The sequence below is a fragment of the Trichomycterus rosablanca genome, chromosome 3 (genome assembly GCF_030014385.1).
Source record: "Trichomycterus rosablanca isolate fTriRos1 chromosome 3, fTriRos1.hap1, whole genome shotgun sequence".
Classification (NCBI taxonomy): Eukaryota; Metazoa; Chordata; class Actinopteri; order Siluriformes; family Trichomycteridae; genus Trichomycterus; species Trichomycterus rosablanca.
Window position 1 is genome coordinate 44,939,804 of NC_085990.1, and position 24,119 is coordinate 44,963,922.

Here is a 24,119-nt window from a genome sequence, read left to right on the forward strand (position 1 = left end):
AAGGGTAAGGGGTTCTTATCTAAGAAGTATAGGAGTAGAACGAGTGGGGAAAGGAAAAAAGGAGTGGAGAAGCATAACAAGGTAGCATGGTGGCACACCAATATCCTGAGAACCCGGGTTTGATCCATGCTCCCGGTCACCATCTATAAAGAGTCTTTTCTTTATAGATGGTATATACAGTGTATCACAAAAGTGAGTACACCCCTCACATTTTTGCAAATATTTGATTATATCTTTTCATGGGACAACACTATAGACATGAAACTTGGATATAACTTAGAGTAGTCAGTGTACAGCTTGTATAGCAGTGTAGATTTACTGTCTTCTGAAAATAACTCAACACAAAGCCATTAATGTCTAAATAGCTGGCAACATAAGTGAGTACACCCCACAGTGAACATGTCCAAATTGTGCCCAAATGTGTCGTTGTCCCTCCCTGGTGTCATGTGTCAAGGTCCCAGGTGTAAATGGGGAGCAGGGCTGTTAAATTTGGTGTTTTGGGTACAATTCTCTCATACTGGCCACTGGATATTCAACATGGCACCTCATGGCAAAGAACTCTCTGAGGATGTGAGAAATAGAATTGTTGCTCTCCACAAAGATGGCCTGGGCTATAAGAAGATTGCTAACACCCTGAAACTGAGCTACAGCATGGTGGCCAAGGTCATACAGCGGTTTTCCAGGACAGGTTCCACTCGGAACAGGCTTCGCCAGGGTCGACCAAAGAAGTTGAGTCCACATGTTCGGCGTCATATCCAGAGGTTGGCTTTAAAAAATAGACACATGAGTGCTGCCAGCATTGCTGCAGAGGTTGAAGACGTGGGAGGTCAGCCTGTCAGTGCTCAGACCATACGCCGCACACTGCATCAACTCGGTCTGCATGGTCGTCATCCCAGAAGGAAGCTGACGCACAAGAAAGCCAGCAAACAGTTTGCTGAAGACAAGCAGTCCAAGAACATGGATTACTGGAATGCCCTGTGGTCTGACGAGACCAAGATAAACTTGTTTGGCTCAGATGGTGTCCAGCATGTGTGGCGGCGCCCTGGTGAGAAGTACCAAGACAACTGTATCTTGCCTACAGTCAAGCATGGTGGTGGTAGCATCATGGTCTTGGGCTGCATGAGTGTTGCTGGCACTGGGGAGCTGCAGTTCATTGAGGGAAACATGAATTCCAACATGTACTGTGACATTCTGAAACAGAGCATGATCCCCTACCTTCGAAAACTGGGCCTCATGGCAGTTTTCCAACAGGATAACGACCCCAAACACAACCTCCAAGATGACAACTGCCTTGCTGAGGAAGCTGAAGGTAAAGGTGATGGACTAAACCCAATTGAGCACCTGTGGCGCATCCTCAAGTGGAAGGTGGAGGAGTTTAAGGTGTCTAACATCCACCAGCTCCGTGATGTCATCATGGAGGAGTGGAAGAGGATTCCAGTAGCAACCTGTGCAGCTCTAGTGAATTCCATGCCCAGGAGGGTTAAGGCAGTGCTGGATAATAATGGTGGTCACACAAAATATTGACACTTTGGGCACAATTTGGACATGTTCACTGTGGGGTGTACTCACTTATGTTGCCAGCCATTTAGACATTAATGGCTGTGTGTTGAGTTATTTTCAGAAGACAGTAAATCTACACTGCTATACAAGTTGTACACTGACTACTCTAAGTTATATCCAAGTTTCATGTCTATAGTGTTGTCCCATGAAAAGATATAATGAAATATTTGCAGAAATGTGAGGGGTGTACTCACTTTTGTGATACACTGTATATATATATATATATATATATATATATATATATATATATATATATATATATATATATATATATATATATATATATATATACAGTGTATCACAAAAGTGAGTACACCCCTCACATTTCTGCAGATATTTAAGTATATCTTTTCATGGGACAACACTGACAAAATGACACTTTGACACAATGAAAAGTAGTCTGTGTGCAGCTTATATAACAGTGTAAATTTATTCTTCCCTCAAAATAACTCAATATACAGCCATTAATGTCTAAACCACCGGCAACAAAAGTGAGTACACCCCTTAGTAAAAGTTCCTAAAGTGTCAATATTTTGTGTGGCCACCATTATTTCCCAGAACTGCCTTAACTCTCCTGGGCATGGAGTTTACCAGAGCTTCACAGGTTGCCACTGGAATGCTTTTCCACTCCTCCATGACGACATCACGGAGCTGGCGGATATTCGAGACTTTGCGCTCCTCCACCTTCCGCTTCAGGATGCCCCAAAGATGTTGTATTGGGTTTAGGTCTGGAGACATGCTTGGCCAGTCCATCACCTTTACCCTCAGCCTCTTTAATAAAGCAGTGGTCGTCTTAGAGGTGTGTTTGGGGTCATTATCATGCTGGAACACTGCCCTGCGACCCAGTTTCCGGAGGGAGGGGATCATGCTCTGCTTCAGTATTTCACAGTACATATTGGAGTTCATGTGTCCCTCAATGAAATGTAACTCCCCAACACCTGCTGCACTCATGCAGCCCCAGACCATGGCATTCCCACCACCATGCTTGACTGTAGGCATGACACACTTATCTTTGTACTCCTCACCTGATTGCCGCCACACATGCTTGAGACCATCTGAAGCAAACAAATTAATCTTGGTCTCATCAGACCATAGGACATGGTTCCAGTAATCCATGTCCTTTGTTGACATGTCTTCAGCAAACTGTTTGCGGGCTTTCTTGTGTAGAGACTTCAGAAGAGGCTTCCTTCTGGGGTGACAGCCATGCAGACCAATTTGATGTAGTGTGCGGCGTATGGTCTGAGCACTGACAGGCTGACCCCCCACCTTTTCAATCTCTGCAGCAATGCTGACAGCACTCCTGCGCCTATCTTTCAAAGACAGCAGTTGGATGTGACGCTGAGCACGTGCACTCAGCTTCTTTGGACGACCAACGCGAGGTCTGTTCTGAGTGGACCCTGCTCTTTTAAAACGCTGGATGATCTTGGCCACTGTGCTGCAGCTCAGTTTCAGGGTGTTGGCAATCTTCTTGTAGCCTTGGCCATCTTCATGTAGCGCAACAATTCGTCTTTTAAGATCCTCAGAGAGTTCTTTGCCATGAGGTGCCATGTTGGAACTTTCAGTGACCAGTATGAGAGAGTGTGAGAGCTGTACTACTAAATTGAACACACCTGCTTCCTATGCACACCTGAGACCTAGTAACACTAACAAATCACATGACATTTTGAATGGAAAATGACAAGCAGTGCTCAATTTGGACATTTAGGGGTGTAGTCTCTTAGGGGTGTACTCACTTTTGTTGCCGGTGGTTTAGACATTAATGGCTGTATATTGAGTTATTTTGAGGGAAGAATAAATTTACACTGTTATATAAGCTGCACACAGACTACTTTTCATTGTGTCAAAGTGTCATTTTGTCAGTGTTGTCCCATGAAAAGATATACTTAAATATCTGCAGAAATGTGAGGGGTGTACTCACTTTTGTGATACACTGTATATATATATTTTATGCATTTTCTCCCCTTTTTCTCCCTTTTAGCGCGTCCAATTGCCTGATTGCGTCATGCTTCTTTTCCGCCAATGCCGATACCAGCTCTCATTGAGGAGAACAAAGCTAACCCACGCCCCCTCCAACATGTGGGCAGCAGCCCTATGCATCTTATCACCTACACTTTGACGAGTGCAGTGCAGCTCAGCGTTGTATACAGAGAGACACACCCTGAGAGCAGAGGTCGTAATTGCACCAGACATGAGAGAGAGAGACCCCATCCGGTTTAGTCCCGCCCATCTGAACAACAGGCCAATCGTTGTTCATGTGGCCGCTCAGCCTTAGCCGGCAGGAAGAGCTGAGATTCGATACGATGTATTCAAGATCCAGCTCTGTTTCCAGCGTGTGTTTTTACCGCTGCGTCACCTGAGCGGCTATAAAGAGTCTTTTCTTACTTACAAAAAGTATGCTAGAAGGTGAATTAGTTCCTTGTTTCTTTGCGAGTAAGTAAATGTGTTAGTCTCACCCTGCGATGGACTGGCGCCCTGTTTAGGGTGTGTTTCTTGCATGCGCATAGTGCACATATTCTCTATCCTGACCAGTAGTTAGTAAGAATTAATAAATAAAATAAATGCATAATAGAAACAATGAGTGCAGATGCTTTCAGACAGATGTACTGCAGGACACAGGTATGCAACCAACAAGTGACCAAATAGATATTAAGTATAGAAATGAGCTAATTTTAGATATAGATGACAATAATTATTTATTTATTAGGATTTTAACGTCATGTTTTACACACTTTGGTTCATGACAGAAACAGTAGTTACATGTTACACAGTCATGGACTGATTGGATTGGATTCACCTCACTGCATGTCTTTGGGCCCGGAGGAAACCCACGCATAACCCACACATGCAAACTCCACACAGAAAGGACCTTTTTGCTGTGAGGCGACAGTGCTACCCACTGAGCCAGCTTTGTCAGCTTTTGTCAGCTTTGTGTACGGAGAGACACACCTTGATCACTCACTATCCCCCGTCTCTGTGCAGGCGCTCTGGTGTGCTAGCGTGTTTTACCGAGTGCCCCTATCCAAGCCCTGAAAAAATGGATTTGAATACATAGACCAAGCCAGAAGTCAGCAGTCTTGTTCATAAATCTAGTGAACCGACTCCATATTAAAACCCATGATTTCAGAATAAGAGGGTCAACCTTCACATATGGTGTAAAGTACTGTACTATACTGCATTACTTACAAACTGTATACATCAGGACATACGTTTTCCAAAGACCCTCATGATATCTCCAGCATTTGGAGCTAAAATGACCCAGTGATTTCAAATAATTAGCTGCTCTTTTATATTTTGGCCAACTGTGTGTTACTGCATCCACCAAATAGCTGATAAAAGCTCTACAGTTGTTTCAAGATATGTAATTTGCATTTAGAGTCTGCTATTATCGTCTCTCAATCTGAGGACCTAAGTGAGAAGGCAGTAAAATTAGGCTTTAATGTGGCTTATAACAGAGCAAAGCAGAGACAGTGCTGAGCCAAAGAGTCAAAATTAGCTCCACAATTTTTGAGCATTGGCAGGTCTGTCTGATTTGATCTCTGCTGAGCTTCCATTTAATGTTCTGGATATAATACTGAGAGGAAAAGGTCAATACATAAGCAGCTATTGGCAATAGTTGCATCACACGAACCTGGCAAAGCATCAGCACAACTGCAATCAGATCAGACTTACAGATCACAGACTCCCAGACTTCAGACAGGCATAATTTATAAAGCAAGTTCAAGTTATAACAGCCTCAGCTCCTCAGGAAAATCTTTCTAGAGAATTTCAAAGGGTATCTGTTGGAATCTGTGCCTTTATACACCGATCAGGCATGACATTATGACCACCTTCCTAATATTGTGTTGGTCCCCCTTTTGCTGTCAAAACAGCCCTGACCCATTGAGGCATGGACTCCACTAGACCACTGAAGGTGTGCTGTGGTATCTGGCACCAAGGAGATACTTTAACTCCTGTAAGTTGTGAGATGGGGCCTCCATGGATTGGACTTGTTTGTCCAGCACATCCCACAGATGCTTTGTTGAATCGGACCACACAGGCCAGCCTTTGCTCCCCGAGTGCATCAATGAGCCTTGGCCGCCCATGACCCTGTCGCCGGTTTACCAGTTTTGATAGATACTGACCAATGCAGACCAGGAACATCCTATAGGAGATGCAGTTTTGGAGATGCTGTGACCCAGTCGTCTAGCCATTACAATTTGGCCCTTGTCAAACTGAATCCTTACGCTTGCCCATTTTTCCTGCTTCCAACACCAACTTTGAGGATAAAATGTTCACTTGCTGCCTAATATATCCCACCCACTAACAGGTGCCGTAATGAAGAGATAATCAGTGTTATTCACTTCACCTGTCAGTGGTCATAATGTTATGCCTTGTCAGTGTATTTGGGACAGTTTACAACTCAGTTCTCATAATTAATTGACACCACAATGTATATACTAGAGTCTAATACCTACATGTCTAAATTTTTAATCACCACATGGTTAATACTGTTAGGGCACATTCACATAAGAAGCATTTTGCGTTTTGCTCAGCGCCAGCCTCATAGCAAACTGCCCGTTGTTCAGCACTTGGCTCAAGCAGTAAGTTAAAACGTGTGAATATGAGACGAATCTGGATTTGTGTGGAATAACCGTCAAATTAACTTTGAAAGCTCCACATGTATCTGTGTTTAGCTGTATTTTTCTCACTGTTTCACTTTTAAACTTGTGTTACAGCTCGGTGTGCTGAGAAGACTTTTACGATGTCATATCAAACAGTTCGTCTCATTGGAGGTGCTTTGAAAAAGTCAGCGGCAAACTGGGTCAAAATTAAATCAGGTGAACTTTTGCACACCGCTTAGGTAAGCTCAGCGGCACGACAAGCAGCACCTTCACACTCCATACAAAACAAGGGCACAGTCGGCGCAAAAGCAGTTTAGCCACTTTACATGTGAATGCGCCCTTATTGCTAATATGATACAGTGCTATGTATATGTAAAATATACTGTAGCATCCTTCACAGTCTCTCTGTGTGTTCTTTCTTCCACGTCTGTTTCCATGCCTGTCAGTGCTTCTCCTCTGTGATATGTTCCTTTTTTTTATATTGTTCACACATGTTCTCCATCATCCACTGATTAGTCCTTATGCTATTCATTTATTCCTGGCCATTGATAGTATTGCCGTCAGTACTTGCTTACCAAACCAAGAGTTCCTACTTGCGTTTTAAAGTCTCCTTCTGTTTCTGTACCTGTTTGCATTCCCACGTGCATGCCTTGTTTTTTCTGTTTTAAATGTTTATCGATTATGAATATGTCCGTGATAACCCTGTCTGGCTGTTTCTTGACCACTGCTATGGACTATAAAAAAGAGATTGCTTATTTTATGCATGTCCTGCCTCTTTTGTGAGCTCAAAAGCTTCCAGTTTAAAAGCTTTAACACTAGGGTCAACACACAATTACGGAGGTACCTTGTAACTCAACATTCCCTTAACTCAAAATCTTTGAAACTCGACACCCTTCAACAAGACATTTGTACCCTTAAACTCTGCGTTTTGTTCAGCGCTCGGCTTGAGCGGTGCAGTAAAACATCATCAAAGTGCGGATATGAGACAAATCTGCATTTGTGTGAAATAATCATCAGATCCACTATGAAAGCTCCACATGTATCTGTGATTAGCTGGATTTTCCTCACTGTTTCACTTTTAAACTTGTGTTATAGCTCTAGGTTCCGAGAATCATGTTTTCCAAAAGCGTCTTAAATGCTTATCATTAAAAAACAAAAAAGCATAACATGGTTTAATGTATTAAAAGAACGGCATAGAAACACTAAACCTCTCCTAATTATTACTGCTCATAAGTTCTCTCCATTAATAAAATCCCTCGCTCGTTGTTTTAGGACAATAAGTCACATTAAGCTTTGTGCACTGTCACACTCTATAGGAAATAACGGCCCAGTAAGCGCAAAAGCTATTTTGCTGCTTCTCATGTAAATACGCCTTTACAGAACGAAATACTGGATTTCAAGATCAAGCATCTCCACGATTAAGAAGCATAAGGAAACAATAAAGGTAGGTTTAATTGTAGTTTTATATTAGATTTATGTTATTTTCAGTGTATAAGTGTCAAAAACAGCCCAACTATTTTACATTAGCTGAAAATATATGCAGTTCTACAAGACCATGGAACGCATTAACAGGTTTTCCATACATCCTTATGGAAAAAAATACCTTAAAACTCAACACCTTTTAAACTCAACACCACTCCCAGAACCAACTGACGTCGAGTGTCAAGGTACCACTGTATTTACTTATTCACTCACACTTATGTGCAGCCAATCCACCTTCTGTCTGTTTTGAAAGCTGAGAGGATATATAATTATATATATATACATATATATATATATATATATATATATATTATATGCATGGCTTTTTTTCAATATATATATATATATATATATATATATATATATATATATATATATATATATATATTGAAAAAAAGCCATGCATATAAAATATTGCAGAACTTCTCACAGATAGTGTCTGGAGGCGAGGATTAAATCAAGGATCCTTGATGTAAATAATATTAAACAGACACTGAAAGCTACTTTAAATGCATGAGTCTGTTTAGTTGCTTATCAACTTGTCCCCTGCGCACTGCATGGTAAAAGTGACAGAAAGTGGATCTGAGTGGATCTGAGACTGCACACATCAGGGCAGGGACACAAACGGACACAAAGGTGGACTTATCTAAAGCCGAAACAGACAGCAATTTTAATAATATCCACTACAGGAAAATGGACAGTTTATAATTCCTAACGCCAGTAGTTTTGTCCAGGCACTACTTGAAGAGTGGGTATTCTCAGTTACTAGTCTGATGGTCAACAGAATAACCCTTGTGCATTTGAATACTTTGGTATTTCTTAACAATAAGGGTATTTATGACACAGCAGCCCATCATCTAAAGACAAAATATTATTATATCATTGCAGTGGGGCACAGTGGTAAAGAAAAGTAGTGTGGGTGTTACACAGCATGTGAGCTTTTGTGGACTGGGATTCAATTTTCCCCATTATTTTCTCCAGATGGGTTTAGCTCAGGTACTCTGGTTTTCATTCCACCTCCATGTCATGGGGTGGTGAACATTGTCGCAACAGAGAGGCCATGTGTAACCCCACACCTGAGTAGATATCACTGCATGAATCCATTTGCCAGGGGTTTGAACAGGGCATGACATTACTGTGGCGCAAAATATGCGCATACAAAAAACATTAAAAGTAATAATAGAAATAATAGGGAAAAAAAAACAATAATAATAATAATAATAATAAACACTCTCCTACCCGTCAGCCACGTTTGACATGGCAGATCAGGATGTTATAGTTAACAATATGTGTTCAGACATTTACTCAGTTGCATAATATTAATTTCAGTCCAAGACGGATTTGGCATGGCAAACATTTGCCTGAAGTGTGCTGAATGTTTAATGTACGATGAACATTACTGTCATAATAAGGTGAATAAAGTGCTACCCACCTAATCACAGCCAATGAGCATGCACCGTTGAAGCAGATAAAAGTAAATCATTTTCAATAGTTATGCTCTGGATAAACATCTCAAATACATGCAAATCATGACCTATCTTTATGTTCTTTATCAAACGTCTGGGCCGTAACATTAGGGATTCAGTTTGTAAACAAACACTACTTTAAATTCTCAGGACACCTGCTGGGACTGTCCTCAGGTGATAAATGGATGAGCGAGCAACACAATCCATCATTTTCTTTATGTCCTTGTCAAATTAAGCTCAGATGACATTTATAAACAGATGCAGTAGTTACAAATCTGAGCAATGGTTTGCACACGATTGATTAATTTTACTTTGATTGTATTTGATAAATGAAGACCAGCATGAACACTATTTCCTACACACATAAAAACAAGCTGATTTACTAAGATTCTAAATAAACAGTACTAATATAGACTGAGTGGGTGTTTAGGGGGCATGTTGTCCGTGATCCACAGAGGATTATTGCACAAATTAAGCATTTAAATGACGACAAGGAAATGAACTTTTGCAAGTATGAATTTTTTATTATTATAACTATGGAAACTTTTTATTTAATTATTCATGACTATTCATCACTTCATCATATTTAGGGTCACGGTGGATCAGATTCAGTAGATGTAAGGCAGGAAACACCCCAGACAGGTCGCCAGTCCATCACAGGGCACACACACACACTTAATTAGGGGGACTTTAGAATCTCCAGTTAACCTGACTATCCTAACATGTCTTTGTAATATTTTTGATTTTATACACCTGTAGCAATGGAACTGAATAAAACACCTGAATTCAGTGATTAAGCAGCGTGTCCCAATACTTCTGTTCATATAGTGTATGTTAGGGTGTAAAACACAGAAGATGGGCAGTTGAAGCCTAGTGGTTAATGTACTGACTAGTAATCAAAAGAATGCTGGTTCTAGCCCCACCACTGCCAGGTTGCCACTGTTGGGCCTCTGACTGTCACAGTACTTGACAGCGAAAAGCGTCTGCTAAACACCGAAAATCAAATGCAAATGTAGAAGACTGACCTGGAACTCTTCTCGAAGGTGTGATGAGTTGCTCTGTGAGTCAACCCTTAACATCTCTTTATATGCAAGAGCAAACTCATTTACTGGTATAGCCGTTTCTCCACATAGACATGCTTCCAGGATCGCATCATGAATGAATATGTACTGCTCCTGCAGGAGGGAAAGAGGGAAAAAAAGGAAATTAAAAAAGGCCAGGAAAAGATTTAAAAGGTGCACACATGCAGCCTGATTTACGTTAATAAAACACAACACGAAATACAGTAGAATTTATTTAACATGCCCTGATGTAAATGAAAGGTTTGCCCTGTGCACCATGAGTACGTGTGTGAAAATAAGCTGCTCTAAAGCAAAAAGAAAGTCTTGCAAAAATAATTTAATTAAACTATCCGGTAAACAATTACACATGTAATAAACAACTGAATGAAGCTAAGATTTACATAATACAGTGTGACTATGCAAACAAAGAGATCTAAAAAAAATTGCATGCATAAACAGTGCAGAGGGATAAAATCAAGATTTTTTATCAATGGGTTTGTAATAATCAGCAAACATTTTGCATAACCCCATGTTATACATGTGCCTATATACACAGAAAACCAAAACCACCTCCTTGTTTCTACACACACTGTTCATTTTATCAGCTCCACTTACCATATAGAAGCACTTTGTAGTTCTACAATTACTGACTGTAGTCCATCTGTTTCTCTGCATGCTTTGTAAGCCCCCTTTCCCAGGACCACTACAGAGTAGGTATTATTTGGGTGGTGGATCATTCTCAGCACTGCAGTGACACTGACATGGTGGTGGTGTGTTAGTGTGTGTTGTGCTGGTATGAGTGGATCAGACACAGCAGCGCTGATGGAGTTTATAAACACCTCACTGTCACTGCTGGACTGAGAATAGTCCACCAACCAAAAATATCCAGCCAACAGCGCCATGTGGGCAGCGTCCTGTGACCACTGATGAGGGTCTTGAAGATGACCAACTCAAACAGCAGCAATAGATGAGCGATCGTCTCTGACTTTACATCTACAAGGTGGACAAACTGGGTAGGAGTGTCTAATAGTGTGTAACAGTGAGTGGACACGGTGTTTAAAAACTCCAGCAGCGCTGCTGTGTCTGATCCACTCATACCAGCACAACACACACTAACACACCACCACCATGTCATTGTCACTGCTGTGCTGAGAATCAGCCACCACCTAAATAATACCTACTCTGTGGTGGCCCTGTGGGGGTCCTGATCATTGAAGAACAGGGTGAAAGCAGGCTAAAAAAAAAAGGATGTAGAGAAATAGATGGACTACAGTCAGTAATTGTAGAACTACAAAGTGCTTCTATATGGTAAGTGGAGCTGATAAAATGGACAGTGAGCGTAGAAACAAGGAGGTGGTTTTAATGTTATGGCTGATCAGTGTATAAGGGGTTACAATGCAATAACCTAGTTCAAAAAATGCAGTAGTTTCATACTCACTAGTAAATTCCATTAACACACATCTGGTTCAACTTTGGATCTTTGACCACTTTACATGAGATAGTTAGTAGTTTTGTCAAATGGCTGTCAAAATTTGGAAATGTAATTTAAGTTTATGTTTAGCTACATCTGTTGTACATTACTGTCTGGTTGAACTGCACCAAAATTCAATCTTTAAGGTTTAAGGTTGTGTTATAAGATTTTCAGGTCGTGTTCTTTTTATTCTGACCAAATTCTGCAGTGCACCACTTCCAAAAGAGGCAAAACATCCTCAGAGCAAAATACTACCACTAATATTCTTGACGTTAGGTACAGTGTTGTTGTGTAAGGGCTCATCTCTTTTTCTGGTCATTTGTATCAGAAGAGTTTTGTGGTCTTTTTTTATTCTATGTGAAATATGCAAAGCTCATAATTAATATAAATTACAATGAACATATGAGAGACTGAGTTTTTAAAGCATATAATTAGCATAACAATTTGAGTAATACGTTTAATTGTTATGGTGTGTTCCAGTAATTTCATGTTGTGCTGAGGTATTTAAATGTTACTGTCTTTAAATAGCTTAAATAACACATTCTAAAAATTCTAAAAATTCTAACATTCTAAAAATAAATTCAATAATATCTACTAATACTAATATGTATTTTTTTAAAAAGCTGATGGTAAAGTAACCGTTGGATCATGCAGCATGACTAAATGACTGACACTTCACCATTTCAACAAGTACTGTTTCTTTATCCTCAACATATTTGCTATTAATCACTGCAGTGACCTACAGTATAAATGTGGATTCATGTATGTGTTTCCTACCTCAGTCTGTATCATGTTGATCCGGCGGGAACAGAGAGTTTTTACACAGTTGTAGATGTCCACCACTCCCTCACACTCAGCCATGTCCAACATGACGTCCAGTACAATGTAGCAGCCCGTCCTGCCAGCCCCCATACTGTAGCACAAATACACACACATGGACAAAGGCAAACAGCAGATTTTAAAAGTGGTACAGTACTAAACTTACATCATCCCACACCAATAGAGCTCTACTAAACCAGTGGTTCCTAAGCTTGTTTTTTACAATCTGAACCACAACATTGAACAAAAAAAGTCCAAAAGCAAACCAACAGAGCTGCAAAGATAAGTTGGGCTGAGTTGATTACCAAGTAACAGCATACAGTGGTACCTTGAAACTTAAAAGGCGTTGAGTTTTAAGGTATTTTTTCCCATAAGGATGTATGGGAAAACCTGTTCATGCGTTCTGTGGTCCTGCATATATTTTAGGCTAATGTAAAATGATGGGGTTGTTTTTGACACATATACACTGAGAATAACACAAACATAATATAAAAACACTGAAATACAATTGAAACACAGTTTTAAATTAAAAATCTATAAAAAATACAATAAAACCTTTACTTTACCCTTACTGTTTTATTGTTTCCTTATGCTTCTTAATCTGCCAATTCCAAGATTAAGATGCTTGATGTTGGAATACCGTATTCAATTCAGTAAAGGCACATTCACATAAGAAGCAGCACATTAGCTTTTGAGCTGCTTTTTAATGATAAGCGCTTTAGATGCTCTTAAAAAAAAGCTGATTCTTACAATTTGTCAGCACCCCGAGCTATAACACAAGTTTAAAAGTGAAAAATCCAGCTAAACACAGATACATGTGGAGCCTTCAGTGTGAATTTGACTTTTATTCCACACAAATGCAGATTTGTCTCATATGGGCACTTAGATGACTTTTTACTGCACTGCTCAAGCCGAGCGCTGAACAAAGCGGCTGTTCATTGTTAATTAAAAATTAAATAAATAATAATAATAAAAAAACTGAACATGTTGAGTCTAAGGGAAACGTTGAATTTAAGGGTACAAATTTCTTAACGAAGGGCGCTGAGTTTAAAATATTTTGAGTTTAGAGGACGTTGAGTTACAAGGTACCACTGTATCTGATAAAAAATAATAACTAGAATAATAATAATAAAATAATCAGAATGGCTGCAAGTATATATATATATATATATATATATATATATATATATATATATATATATATATATATACAGGGGTTGGACAAAATAACTGAAACACCTGTCATTTTAGTGTGGGAGGTTTCATGGCTAAATTGGACCAGTCTGGTGGCCAATCTTCATTAATTGCACATTGCACCAGTAAGAGCAGAGTGTGAAGGTTCAATTAGCAGGGTAAGAGCACAGTTTTGCTCAAAATATTGCAATGCACACAACATTATGGGTGACATACCAGAGTTCAAAAGAGGACAAATTGTTGGTGCACGTCTTGCTGGCGCATCTGTGACCAAGACAGCAAGTCTTTGTGATGTATCAAGAGCCACGGTATCCAGGGTAATGTCAGCATACCACCAAGAAGGACAAACCACATCCAACAGGATTAACTGTGGACGCAAGAGGAAGCTGTCTGAAAGGGATGTTCGGGTGCTAACCCGGATTGTATCCAAAAAACATAAAACCACGGCTGCCCAAATCACGGCAGAATTAAATGTGCACCTCAACTCTCCTGTTTCCACCAGAACTGTCCGTCGGGAGCTCCACAGGGTCAATATACACGGCCGGGCTGCTATAGCCAAACCTTTGGTCACTCGTGCCAATGCCAAACGTCGGTTTCTATGGTGCAAGGAGCGCAAATCTTGGGCTGTGGACAATGTGAAACATGTATTGTTCTCTGATGAGTCCACCTTTACTGTTTTCCCCACATCCGGGAGAGTTACGGTGTGGAGAAGCCCCAAAGAAGCGTACCACCCAGACTGTTGCATGCCCAGAGTGAAGCATGGGGGTGGATCAGTGATGGTTTGGGCTGCCATATCATGGCATTCCCTTGGCCCAATACTTGTGCTAGATGGGCGCATCACTGCCAAGGACTACCGAACCATTCTGGAGGACCATGTGCATCCAATGGCGGTGCCGTGTATCAGGATGACAATGCACCAATACACACAGCAAGACTGGTGAAAGATTGGTTTGATGAACATGAAAGTGAAGTTGAACATCTCCCATGGCCTGCACAGTCACCAGATCTAAATATTATTGAGCCACTTTGGGGTGTTTTGGAGAAGCGAGTCAGGAAACGTTTTCCTTCACCAGCATCACGTAGTGACCTGGCCACTATCCTGCAAGAAGAATGGCTTAAAATCCCTCTGACCACTGTGCAGGACTTGTATATGTCATTTCCAAGACGAATTGACGCTGTATTGGCCGCAAAAGGAGGCCCTACACCATACTAATAAATTATTGTGGTCTAAAACCAGGTGTTTCAGTTATTTTGTCCAACCCCTGTATATATACAGTATATTCCTATTTAATTTATGCCTTTTCTCCCAATTTAGTATAGTCAATATTTCTTCCGCTGCTGGGGGATCCCTGATTGCAGTTGAGGTGGGTATATTGCTGCTCACGCCTCCTCCGACCCACGTGCAGCCCTTTTTGCGGAACCCTTTTTCATCTATGCTCTCTGCACGGGTGCCTCTCTATCTACCAATCAGGTTCCTTACACAGCGTTTGAAGACCACACCCACATAGTCTGGTCATCCCGCCCTAACAGAACCGTTTCGGACCGAGGAGTTCAGAATCTCGGCACTGGTGTGCTAGCAGAATATCCCTCTGCTCTACCTGGGCGCCACAAAAGTATAAATTAGTGAGAGGACCAACTACATTGTCATTTCTCATTACCATTCATTCACCTGTAATGACTGCTTACACGTACCCACTCACATCTAAAGGCAATTTAGAACAGCCAATCCATCTCCTGCATGTTTTTTTGTTTTTGTTTTGTTGTTTGGAAGGTAAGAAAAACAAGGTGCTGGAAGGAAGACCTGGAAAGAACATGCTAACATACTACAAACAGTGACCCGAGTCAAGGATTAATCATAAGGTTTTAAATCCTTGGTCTTGTGCATCACTATTGCTACTCTACAGTGTTGTCTGATTTATTACTGTTAACTACTGAACTCATATTTATTTCTTAACAATTAGTCTAACAATGGCTAAAGTGCATTTTGTCTTAGGTTTGGATGTAGAAATCAAGAGAATAAAAAGTGCAAACAGCTATCACACATTTGGTCTCCACCACCTGCTCATTCTTCTGTAATGGGACGGATACAGAAAAGCATATTTGGCAGAGCACTCCATTCAGAGATGTGCCTTTACCCACGATATATTTGACTGGCAGAGGAAGTATGAAGTGCTAGTATGAGTGACGGTCATTCTTTTAATAACAGTCACCTGTGACTCATAAGCACTGATGCACTTCAGTTGCAAGGTTTTTTATACTGCAGTGCATTAGCTGGCATACCTTGTCTCTTGAAGTCATGATGCCAGTCCGAGAGGTTGGATCAGAATGCGCCAAGTTGCAGCACAATGTCCTAATTTCTGCCACGTAAATGCAACACAGTGGCACGATGGAAGCGCACCTAGGGCCAAACCGGCCAACATTTCGAGAGTTTGGTTTGGGAACGTTGATGGCAGCAGATTGTGAGCCTGTCACAAATTCATGGCATCTACATTGACATTTTCAGCATTTAGCAGATGCCTTTATCCAAAGCGACTTACATTACAGTTACAGTATACAGTCTGAGCAATTGAGGGTTAAGGGCCTTGCTCAAGGGCCCAACAGCAGCAACCTGTTAGTGGTGGGGCTTGAACCAGCGACCCTCTGATCACTGGTCCAGTACCTTAACCACTAGGCTACAGCTGGCTCTCATCTCGTTGCTAGCACGTCCAATTGCCCTGCGCTATCCCATTTTCCAATTATCTCCTTCATGTTTCCTCTCCACCAATGCCAAACCCTGCTTTGATTGAGGAGAGCGAAGCTAACCCCCTCTGACACATGGGCAGCAGCCTTAAGCATTTTGTCACCTACACTTTGACGAGTGCAATGCAGATCAGCACTGGGTATGGAGACACACACCCTGGCAGCACTTTTTTCTTCGTCTCCTTGCAGGCGCAATCAATCAGCCAGCAGAGGTCGTAATTACATTAGTTATAACAGAGACTCTATCCGGCTTTTAATATCCCACCCCTATCTGAACAACAGGCCAATCGATGTTCATGTGGTTGCTCAGCCCAGCCAGCAGGCAGACCTGAGACTCGATACGATGTATTTGAGATTCCAGCTCTGGTGTTATGCGTGTGTTTTACCATCGAGCCACCTGAGCGTCAGTATTGTTTTACCTTAACTTGATTCTGTGTTATGGGTTCAATTTCCCTGCTACTAGGTGTGTGGGGATTGGCTTTGCTCTCTTTAGCTCGAACCTTTTATGCTTCCTGGTTATGCCCTAAGTGATTCCCTCAACCACCTGTTCTTTCTTCTCTCCACTGTGGTGCATTTATGGGGCAACCAGAACATTGCACCACAGCTTGGGGCATTATGCTCTCCCAGGACAAGCATAGCGTGAGACCCAATCCAACCAACCAACAAAACAGAATGCAGACATTAATCATCAGCGCAGACCGAACCTTGCAGACCAACATCATGTCTTCAAGAGAAAAGGTGTATCAGCTGCTGTGCTGACAAAGAGGTTGGAGTGAAGTCGCAATACATTTGAAACCTTTCACCCGAAGTGCATCAGCACACACGTCACAGTTCTTAGTTTATAAGGACACAGTTCTCATCCTCCGCCAGAATGAGTGGAGAATAGCACGTCTCTGACTAGTGTGCTCTGCTGAATAAGCGTTCAGCATCCACCCCGGTACATCTTCCGGTGATAAAAAGCACCTGACCTTAGCAATTCTTTTTAAAAAAGAGCTTTCCGGTTCTAAAAATGTTCTGCTCTGAATGAAGCATCTTTTTCAGACTGTGTGCAATTTCCCGTGTTAAAAATAGCTAAGAACTGAGCTAAAACATGGCCAGTCTAACATGAACTCAGACTATTAAGAACCTCTGAGACACCACTTGACCCAAAATGTATGAGTGTTATAATAAAGCTTGTTCACAGAAATGCATTTGTCAACGTCCATGCAGCACAACTGTGATAAATTGGTGCCTTTTCCAGGGTGTATTTCTGCACTGCATAGTCAACTATCCTTCTCTACTCATGTATTTAAGATGACAAGATCATGCCGGTTCCTCTTCTACAACATCAAGAAGATTTGGCCATTTCTCTCTATGGAAGTCATTTAGATGCTGGACTACTGCAACTCTCTCCTGGCAGGTGCTCTCTTGTCCACTATTAATCCCCTGCAAGTGATTCAAAATTCTGCTGCCCGTCTAGTTTTCAACCAACCCAAACACTGCCACATCACCCCACTGCTACGTTCTCTTCACTGGCTTCCTGTAGCCACCTGCATTAAATTTAAAACAATGATGCCCATCTACAAAGCCAAAAATGGACCAGCATCAGGCTACCCTAAACACATTTATTTATTAGGATTCTAACGTCATGTTTTACACACTGTGGTTACATTCATGACAGGACAGGTAATTACTGGTTACACAAGATTCATCAGTTGAAGTTTAATGTCAAACACAGTCAAGGACAATTTAGTATCTCCAATTCCACTCACTTGCATGTCTTTGGACTGTAGGAGGAAACCGAAGCTCTCGCAGGAAACCCACGCAGACACAAGGAGAAAATGCAAACTCCACACAGAAAGCACCGGGACCACTATACTTGGGAATCAAACTCAGGACCTTCTTGCTGCGAGACAACAAAAGGCTACCCTAAACAACTCATAAAACTCTGCTCTCTATCTCGCAACCTCCGAGCCACTAGTCTTGCTTGCCTTGATCCTCCACTCAGAACTCAAGGAAGACAGGCATCAAGACTCCTCTCTGTACTAAAAACACAAGTCTGTACACTCTGAACAAGCTTCCCTTGTCTGTCCAAACATCTGAGTCTCTCACTGTCTTCCAAAGGTGATTAAAGACCCACGTCTTTACTAATCACTTAAGCTGAGAACTAATAATTCTGTAATTCTGTAAATCACTCATCATCACACAATGCTGAAAATGTAAACATAAATGCACTGTGCTCAGTGTTTCTAGGTTGTAAAATGACATTGAACACAGCATGTGTGGTAATCATACACATATCGCTGAGTGTTATGTCTGTGCACCTGCAATGGACGACCACAGGGCCGGCGTCGGCTGGTGTAGAGGACTTGACCCGGCGGATGAAGGCCAGCAGTCCCGTTGCGTGGTAAGGCACGCCATGCTCCGGCCATGTTGTAAAGTGGAACTGTTGAACCTCGTGCTTTGCTGAGTAGCCCCTCTGCAAAAGATAAAACAGAAATGGTAATAAACACCAGGTACTCAGTCATTCTTATTTTTACATTAATAACCAAGATTAATGCCTTAGTCATTGTTTATTTATTCGATTAATTATTAATAGTATGTGATGCAGTATATACAGTATATACACACACCGATCAGGGATAACATTATGACCACCTTCCTAATATTGTGTTGGTTCCCCTTTTGCTGCCAAAATAGCCCTGCCCCATCAAGGCATGGACTCCACTAGACCCCTAAAGTTGTGCTGTGGTATCTGGCACCAAGATGTTAGCAGCAGATCCTTTAACTCCTGTAAGTTGCGAGGTGGGAACTCCATGGCTCCCAGAGCACATGGAATTTTGTATATTGTTTATGCTCCACTCCCCTTCTGTCTTCACTGCAGCCTTCTGATTTGCCTTCAGAAAATAAGTATTATCTTGTGTATAAATTACGCATGCTCCCCTGTTCATGTTGAGGGCTGTTGGTGTAACATTAGGTTGAAGTTAGCCTTAAACCTTCCAAGCTGTAGTGTGTCCATGTCCATCTCTGAGCCTGACCTTGACATCAGTGTTCTTTGTTATAGTTGCCTTAGTGCTCTGGATATCCATGTTCCTTGTAATAGCCTGGCCTTAGTATAATCTTAGTCCTAGTCTCTGTTACCCCTTTTCCACTGACACAGATCTGGCTCCGTTCCGGTTCGTGAACTTGATTTTGAACTGGTTTCGCGTGTTTCCACCAAAAAAAGAGCTTCCATACAGCGAACTAATGTTCTAATCTGGCACCACAGAATACTTGGTTTTTCAGCGCGAACCGAGACGTCATCTGTAGGCGTCACAGTGTAGAGGTTTGGGTGCTTTCACATGAGAAGCTGCTAAACCACGTTTGCCCTGCACTTTCATCTATTAAACTTCACCTGATTGAATTTTGAGCCAGTTTGACGCTGATATTTACTGATAGTTTCAAAGAGACAAACTGTGTGATATGACATGGTAAACGTGACCCGGACAGTAGGAAAAATGCTTAATGTGAAAAATAAAGCGTAACGTGGCTTGTTGTACTAAAACAATGAACAATTAATTTTAGCAGTACAGAGCACTTATAACCAGTAATAACTGAGAGAAATTCAGTGTTACTATGTGGTACTTTTAGTGCATTAAGACACGTTACGCTTTTTTTAGGTGAAGCTTTTTTGACTTTCCGAGAAGCGGACTCAAAACCCCGAGCTGCATAAACACCACACGTGAAGTAAATCCAGCTAAACACAGATACATGTGGAGCTTTTAGAGTGGATTTGCTGGTTATTTCACACAGATGGATGTTCGTGTGGAACTTACTGATGTTTTATCGTTCAAGCCGAGCGCTGAGCAAAGCGGCTATTTGCGCCGAGGGTCGCCGTGAGAGCGAAGCACAAAACGCTTCTCACGTCAATGAACTAAAGAAAACAACAACTGCGACAAACACGTCTACGTCTTCTTATCAGCATAAAACATACATCTGTACCAACAGCACAAATGCTCGCAGGTAATCTACACACTCCACCATTATGTTACTACTCTTTACTTTCGTTGTGTAACGCCCACCGTTGATGACAGGCTTGGTTCCCAAAAACTGGTGGAAACGCGGGTCGGTTCTCTACAAAACACCAAGGTTTGAAGAAACCTGAACAGAACCGGTTCAAGAACCAGGGTTCTTTTGGTGAAAAAGCATGATGTCTTGCCCCTCCCCTAATATTCTAATTAGAAGTTCACTTAGCGTTAACTTAGGATTAAGCATTCCTTGTTTAGTGCAAGCATTTAACGTTAGCCTAGCTGTTAGCTTAGCATTAGCCTTTAGCCTAGTCTTCCATGTTGATAGTGTAGCTCCCCCTTGTGTTCCGAGTGTGTATCGTTGTGTGAGTTTAAGGCTAAGTCTTCCTATCCAACTTCAACCTAATTTTACACCAACAGCCCTCGACATGAGCAGAGGAGCATGGGTAATTTTTAAACGTTTGCTTATTAGGATTTAATGTCATGTTTTACACAATTTGGTTACATTCATGACAGAAACGGTAGTTCATTACACAAGATTTCTCAGTTCACAAGTTTATATTGAACACAGTCATGGACAATTTTGTATCTCCAGTTCACCTCACTTGCATGTTTTTGGACTGTGGGAGGAAATCAGAGCTCCCGGAGGAAACCCACGCAGACATGGAGAACATGCAAAATCCACACAGAAAGGACCCGGACCGCCCCACCTGGGGATCAAACCCAGTATTATTGTTCCTTTGCTATATTTATGCTGTCAAAACTGTGTAAACAAGATGTAACATGCACATGTACCAATTTTTTCTACCACAGCTGTAAACTTAATCCATCACCACAAGCAGCGATGTAAAACACATTTCAAATAATTACTTGGCGGCTCAGCCCTGAGGGAACCTGCTTGTGTGTTTTGGGGTGTAACTACAGCGTCGGTCCTCTCAGCAGCGCTCCCCAATAGCCGCTTATTACAATAAGCACAGGAGTGCTCGGTGACAGTGATGTACTAATGCCTTCTTTGTGCTGCTGTCACACCCGCACACGCCTCTGTCACTCTGATTGACGGACAGGCCTGCTGTGCTGCTAAAGCTCACATCAAAGTCGGTGGTAAGCTCCGTACCTCCACGCAGCCCGGCGACGGAGAAAAGAGAGGGACAAAGGTAGAGAGAGAAGAAAAAAAAAATCATTCCTTCATGTTCCTTATTAAGCCTGGATTCCTGCCTTATCGGGGGTTTCGGAGAGCCATGTGGGGATGTGTTCTCAAATTCAAGTGACTAGATTGAACCTTCACTGAGCACAGTAAAGGCTCTGGTGCTAAACATGAGTGCATCAGGTTCTAAGGTTTTGCAGAGGTTTATGCCTATCCAGGGTGTTTCCAGCATTCCAGAATTAGACCCACTGACCAGTTTAATGAATAAATGTGTCTGTTATGTCAATTTACAGACACATTGGTAAATAAATGTATCCAATAAATGCATCCAATTACCCGATTGCATTATGTTTCCTCTCTACTAATGCTGATCCCCGCCCTGATTGAGGAGAGCGAGACTGACACACGCCCCCTCAGACACGCTTGCAGAAGCCGACTGCATCTTTTCACCTGCACGAGCACGAGCTTTGTGTATGGAGAGCCTCACCCTGATCATCACATTGTCCCCTGTCTCTGTGCAGGTGCCGTGATTGCCTCAGTTATGAGGAGTCCCTATACGGCTCTCACCCTGTATGAACAACAGCCAATCGTTCTTCATGTAGGCGTCGAGTACAGCTGGATGGCTTGAAATGTCAGCTCTGGTGTGCTAGCGTGTTTTACCACTGCGCCACCTGAGTGCCCCCAGGATTATCATTTTATTCAAGTAATAATTATAATGTGCCCACTTGGGATTTGGAGATTTTGAGATTGGCAGGGGAGGCACGGTTACAGAATCATGCCCTTCTGCCATAACATTTAAGGCCGGCAGAGGTGGTATGAAGGTGCAGATGACTGATCTGACAGTCACCGTAATTCGCTCTAGTGTTAACAAGATACTGGACTGGCCTGCCTGCAGTGCTGATCTGTCCCCAATAGAAAATGTGTGGAGAATTTTGAAACTAAAAATGCGACAACGACGACCCCGTACTGTTGCACATCTTAAGACGTGCTTGCAGGAAGAATGGGACAAAATAAAGCCTGAAACACTAAATCACTTGGTCTCCTCGGTGCCAAAATGTCTTTTAAGTGTGGTGAGAAGGAATGCCAACATTACAAAGTGGTAAATGCTTTACTGTGCCAACTTTTTTGGAATGTGTTGCAGGCCAGACATTGCAGAAATGGCTGTTTAATAATAAATTAAATGAAAAAAAATTTTTTTCCCATGCTGTTCCAACATTTTCTGATTTGGGGTTGTACAAAAAAGTCCCACAAAATACTAAGGAAAAAAAAAATTAAACAGCCAGAATTTAAAGTGCCTCCATGGCTGAAGCGAATTAATGTTAACAAGGTGCAGGGACTGATGAATAAGGACACTGACACACCGTCCCTGCTGGCCTATATGACGGGTGGGCCAGTAACAGGAGGTGAGGTCCATTTGTAATAGATTGGGGGCCTGTTTAGTGTTCAGTGTGTGGTTCTGCAATGCACCCAGTGTTAGTACGAGGGATCTTCAAAAAGTTTCCGCACTTTTATATTACCGTTGGAAACGGTGAGGGTGGGAGGAGTAGTAATTGGTCGTGTCTGAGAGACTGAGAGAGAGCTTATAGTCCGGATTTAGCGCAATTTGATTTTCACCTTTTTGGACGCTCGAAGCTTTAAGCGTAAGAAGATTTTTATGTGGTGATGATGTGAAAGCAGCGGTGCATCAGTGGCTACACACTCAACCCAAAACATTTTTTGCTGATGGCATTAAAAAGTTGGTACGACGCTGGAAAAATGCTGCTGTGACCAATAAGTAGAAGTTTACTCACAAGTACATGGATAGTCAACAAAAAGTTAATCGGAGGGGGGGTGGGGGTGTTTCGACATTCTATAATTACTGATGGATCCTAACATTCAGCAAAGCTAGTGAGTGGAATATTTGGAAAGCGTTGGGGGAGGGGGGCACTATACACTGATCAGCCATAACATTAAAACCACCACCTTGTTTCTACACTCACTGTCCATGTTATCAGCTCCACTTACCATATAGAAGCACTTTGTAGTTCTACAATTACTGACTGTAGTCCATTTGTTTCTTTGCATGCTTTGTTAGCCCCCTTTCATGCTGTTCTTCAATGGTCAGGACTCTCCCAGGACCACTACAGAGTATGTATTATTTGGGTGGTGGATCATACTCAGCACTGCAGTGACACTGACATGGTGGTGTTGTGTTAGTGTGTGTTGTGCTGGTATGAGTAGATAAGACACAGCAAAGCTGATAAAGTTTTTAAACACCTCACTGACCCTGTTGGACTGAGAATAGTCCACCAACCAAAAATATCCAGCCAACAACACCCTGTGGGCAGCGTCCTGTGACCACTGATGAGGGTCTAGAAGATGACCAACTCAAACAGCAGCAATAGATGAGCGATCGTCTCTGACTTTACGTCTACAAGGTGGACCAACTAGGCAGGAGTGTCTAATAGAGTGGACAGTGAGTGGACATGGTATTTAAAAACTCCACACTACACACACACTAACACACCACCACCATGTCACTGTCACTGCAGTGCTGAGAATGATTCACCACCTAAATAATACCTGCTCTGTGGTGGTCGTGTGGGGGTCCTGACCA

The 24,119-nt window shown here is 41.9% G+C and overlaps 1 protein-coding gene across 8 annotated transcripts in view; it reads right to left on the reverse strand.

Annotated features, from left to right (window-relative positions):
* ptprub (protein tyrosine phosphatase receptor type Ub) overlaps positions 1-24,119 on the reverse strand; it is a 516,837-nt gene that overhangs the window by 21,245 nt on the left and 471,473 nt on the right. For all 8 annotated transcript variants that reach the window (XM_062991362.1, XM_062991366.1, XM_062991365.1 and 5 more), the window contains 3 exons: positions 18,697-18,851; positions 12,419-12,554; positions 10,135-10,284 (listed from right to left, as the gene is read on the reverse strand). In XM_062991362.1, coding sequence (XP_062847432.1) covers positions 10,135-10,284; positions 12,419-12,554; positions 18,697-18,851 — 441 coding nt within the window. The remainder of the gene's footprint in view (positions 1-10,134; positions 10,285-12,418; positions 12,555-18,696; positions 18,852-24,119) is intronic.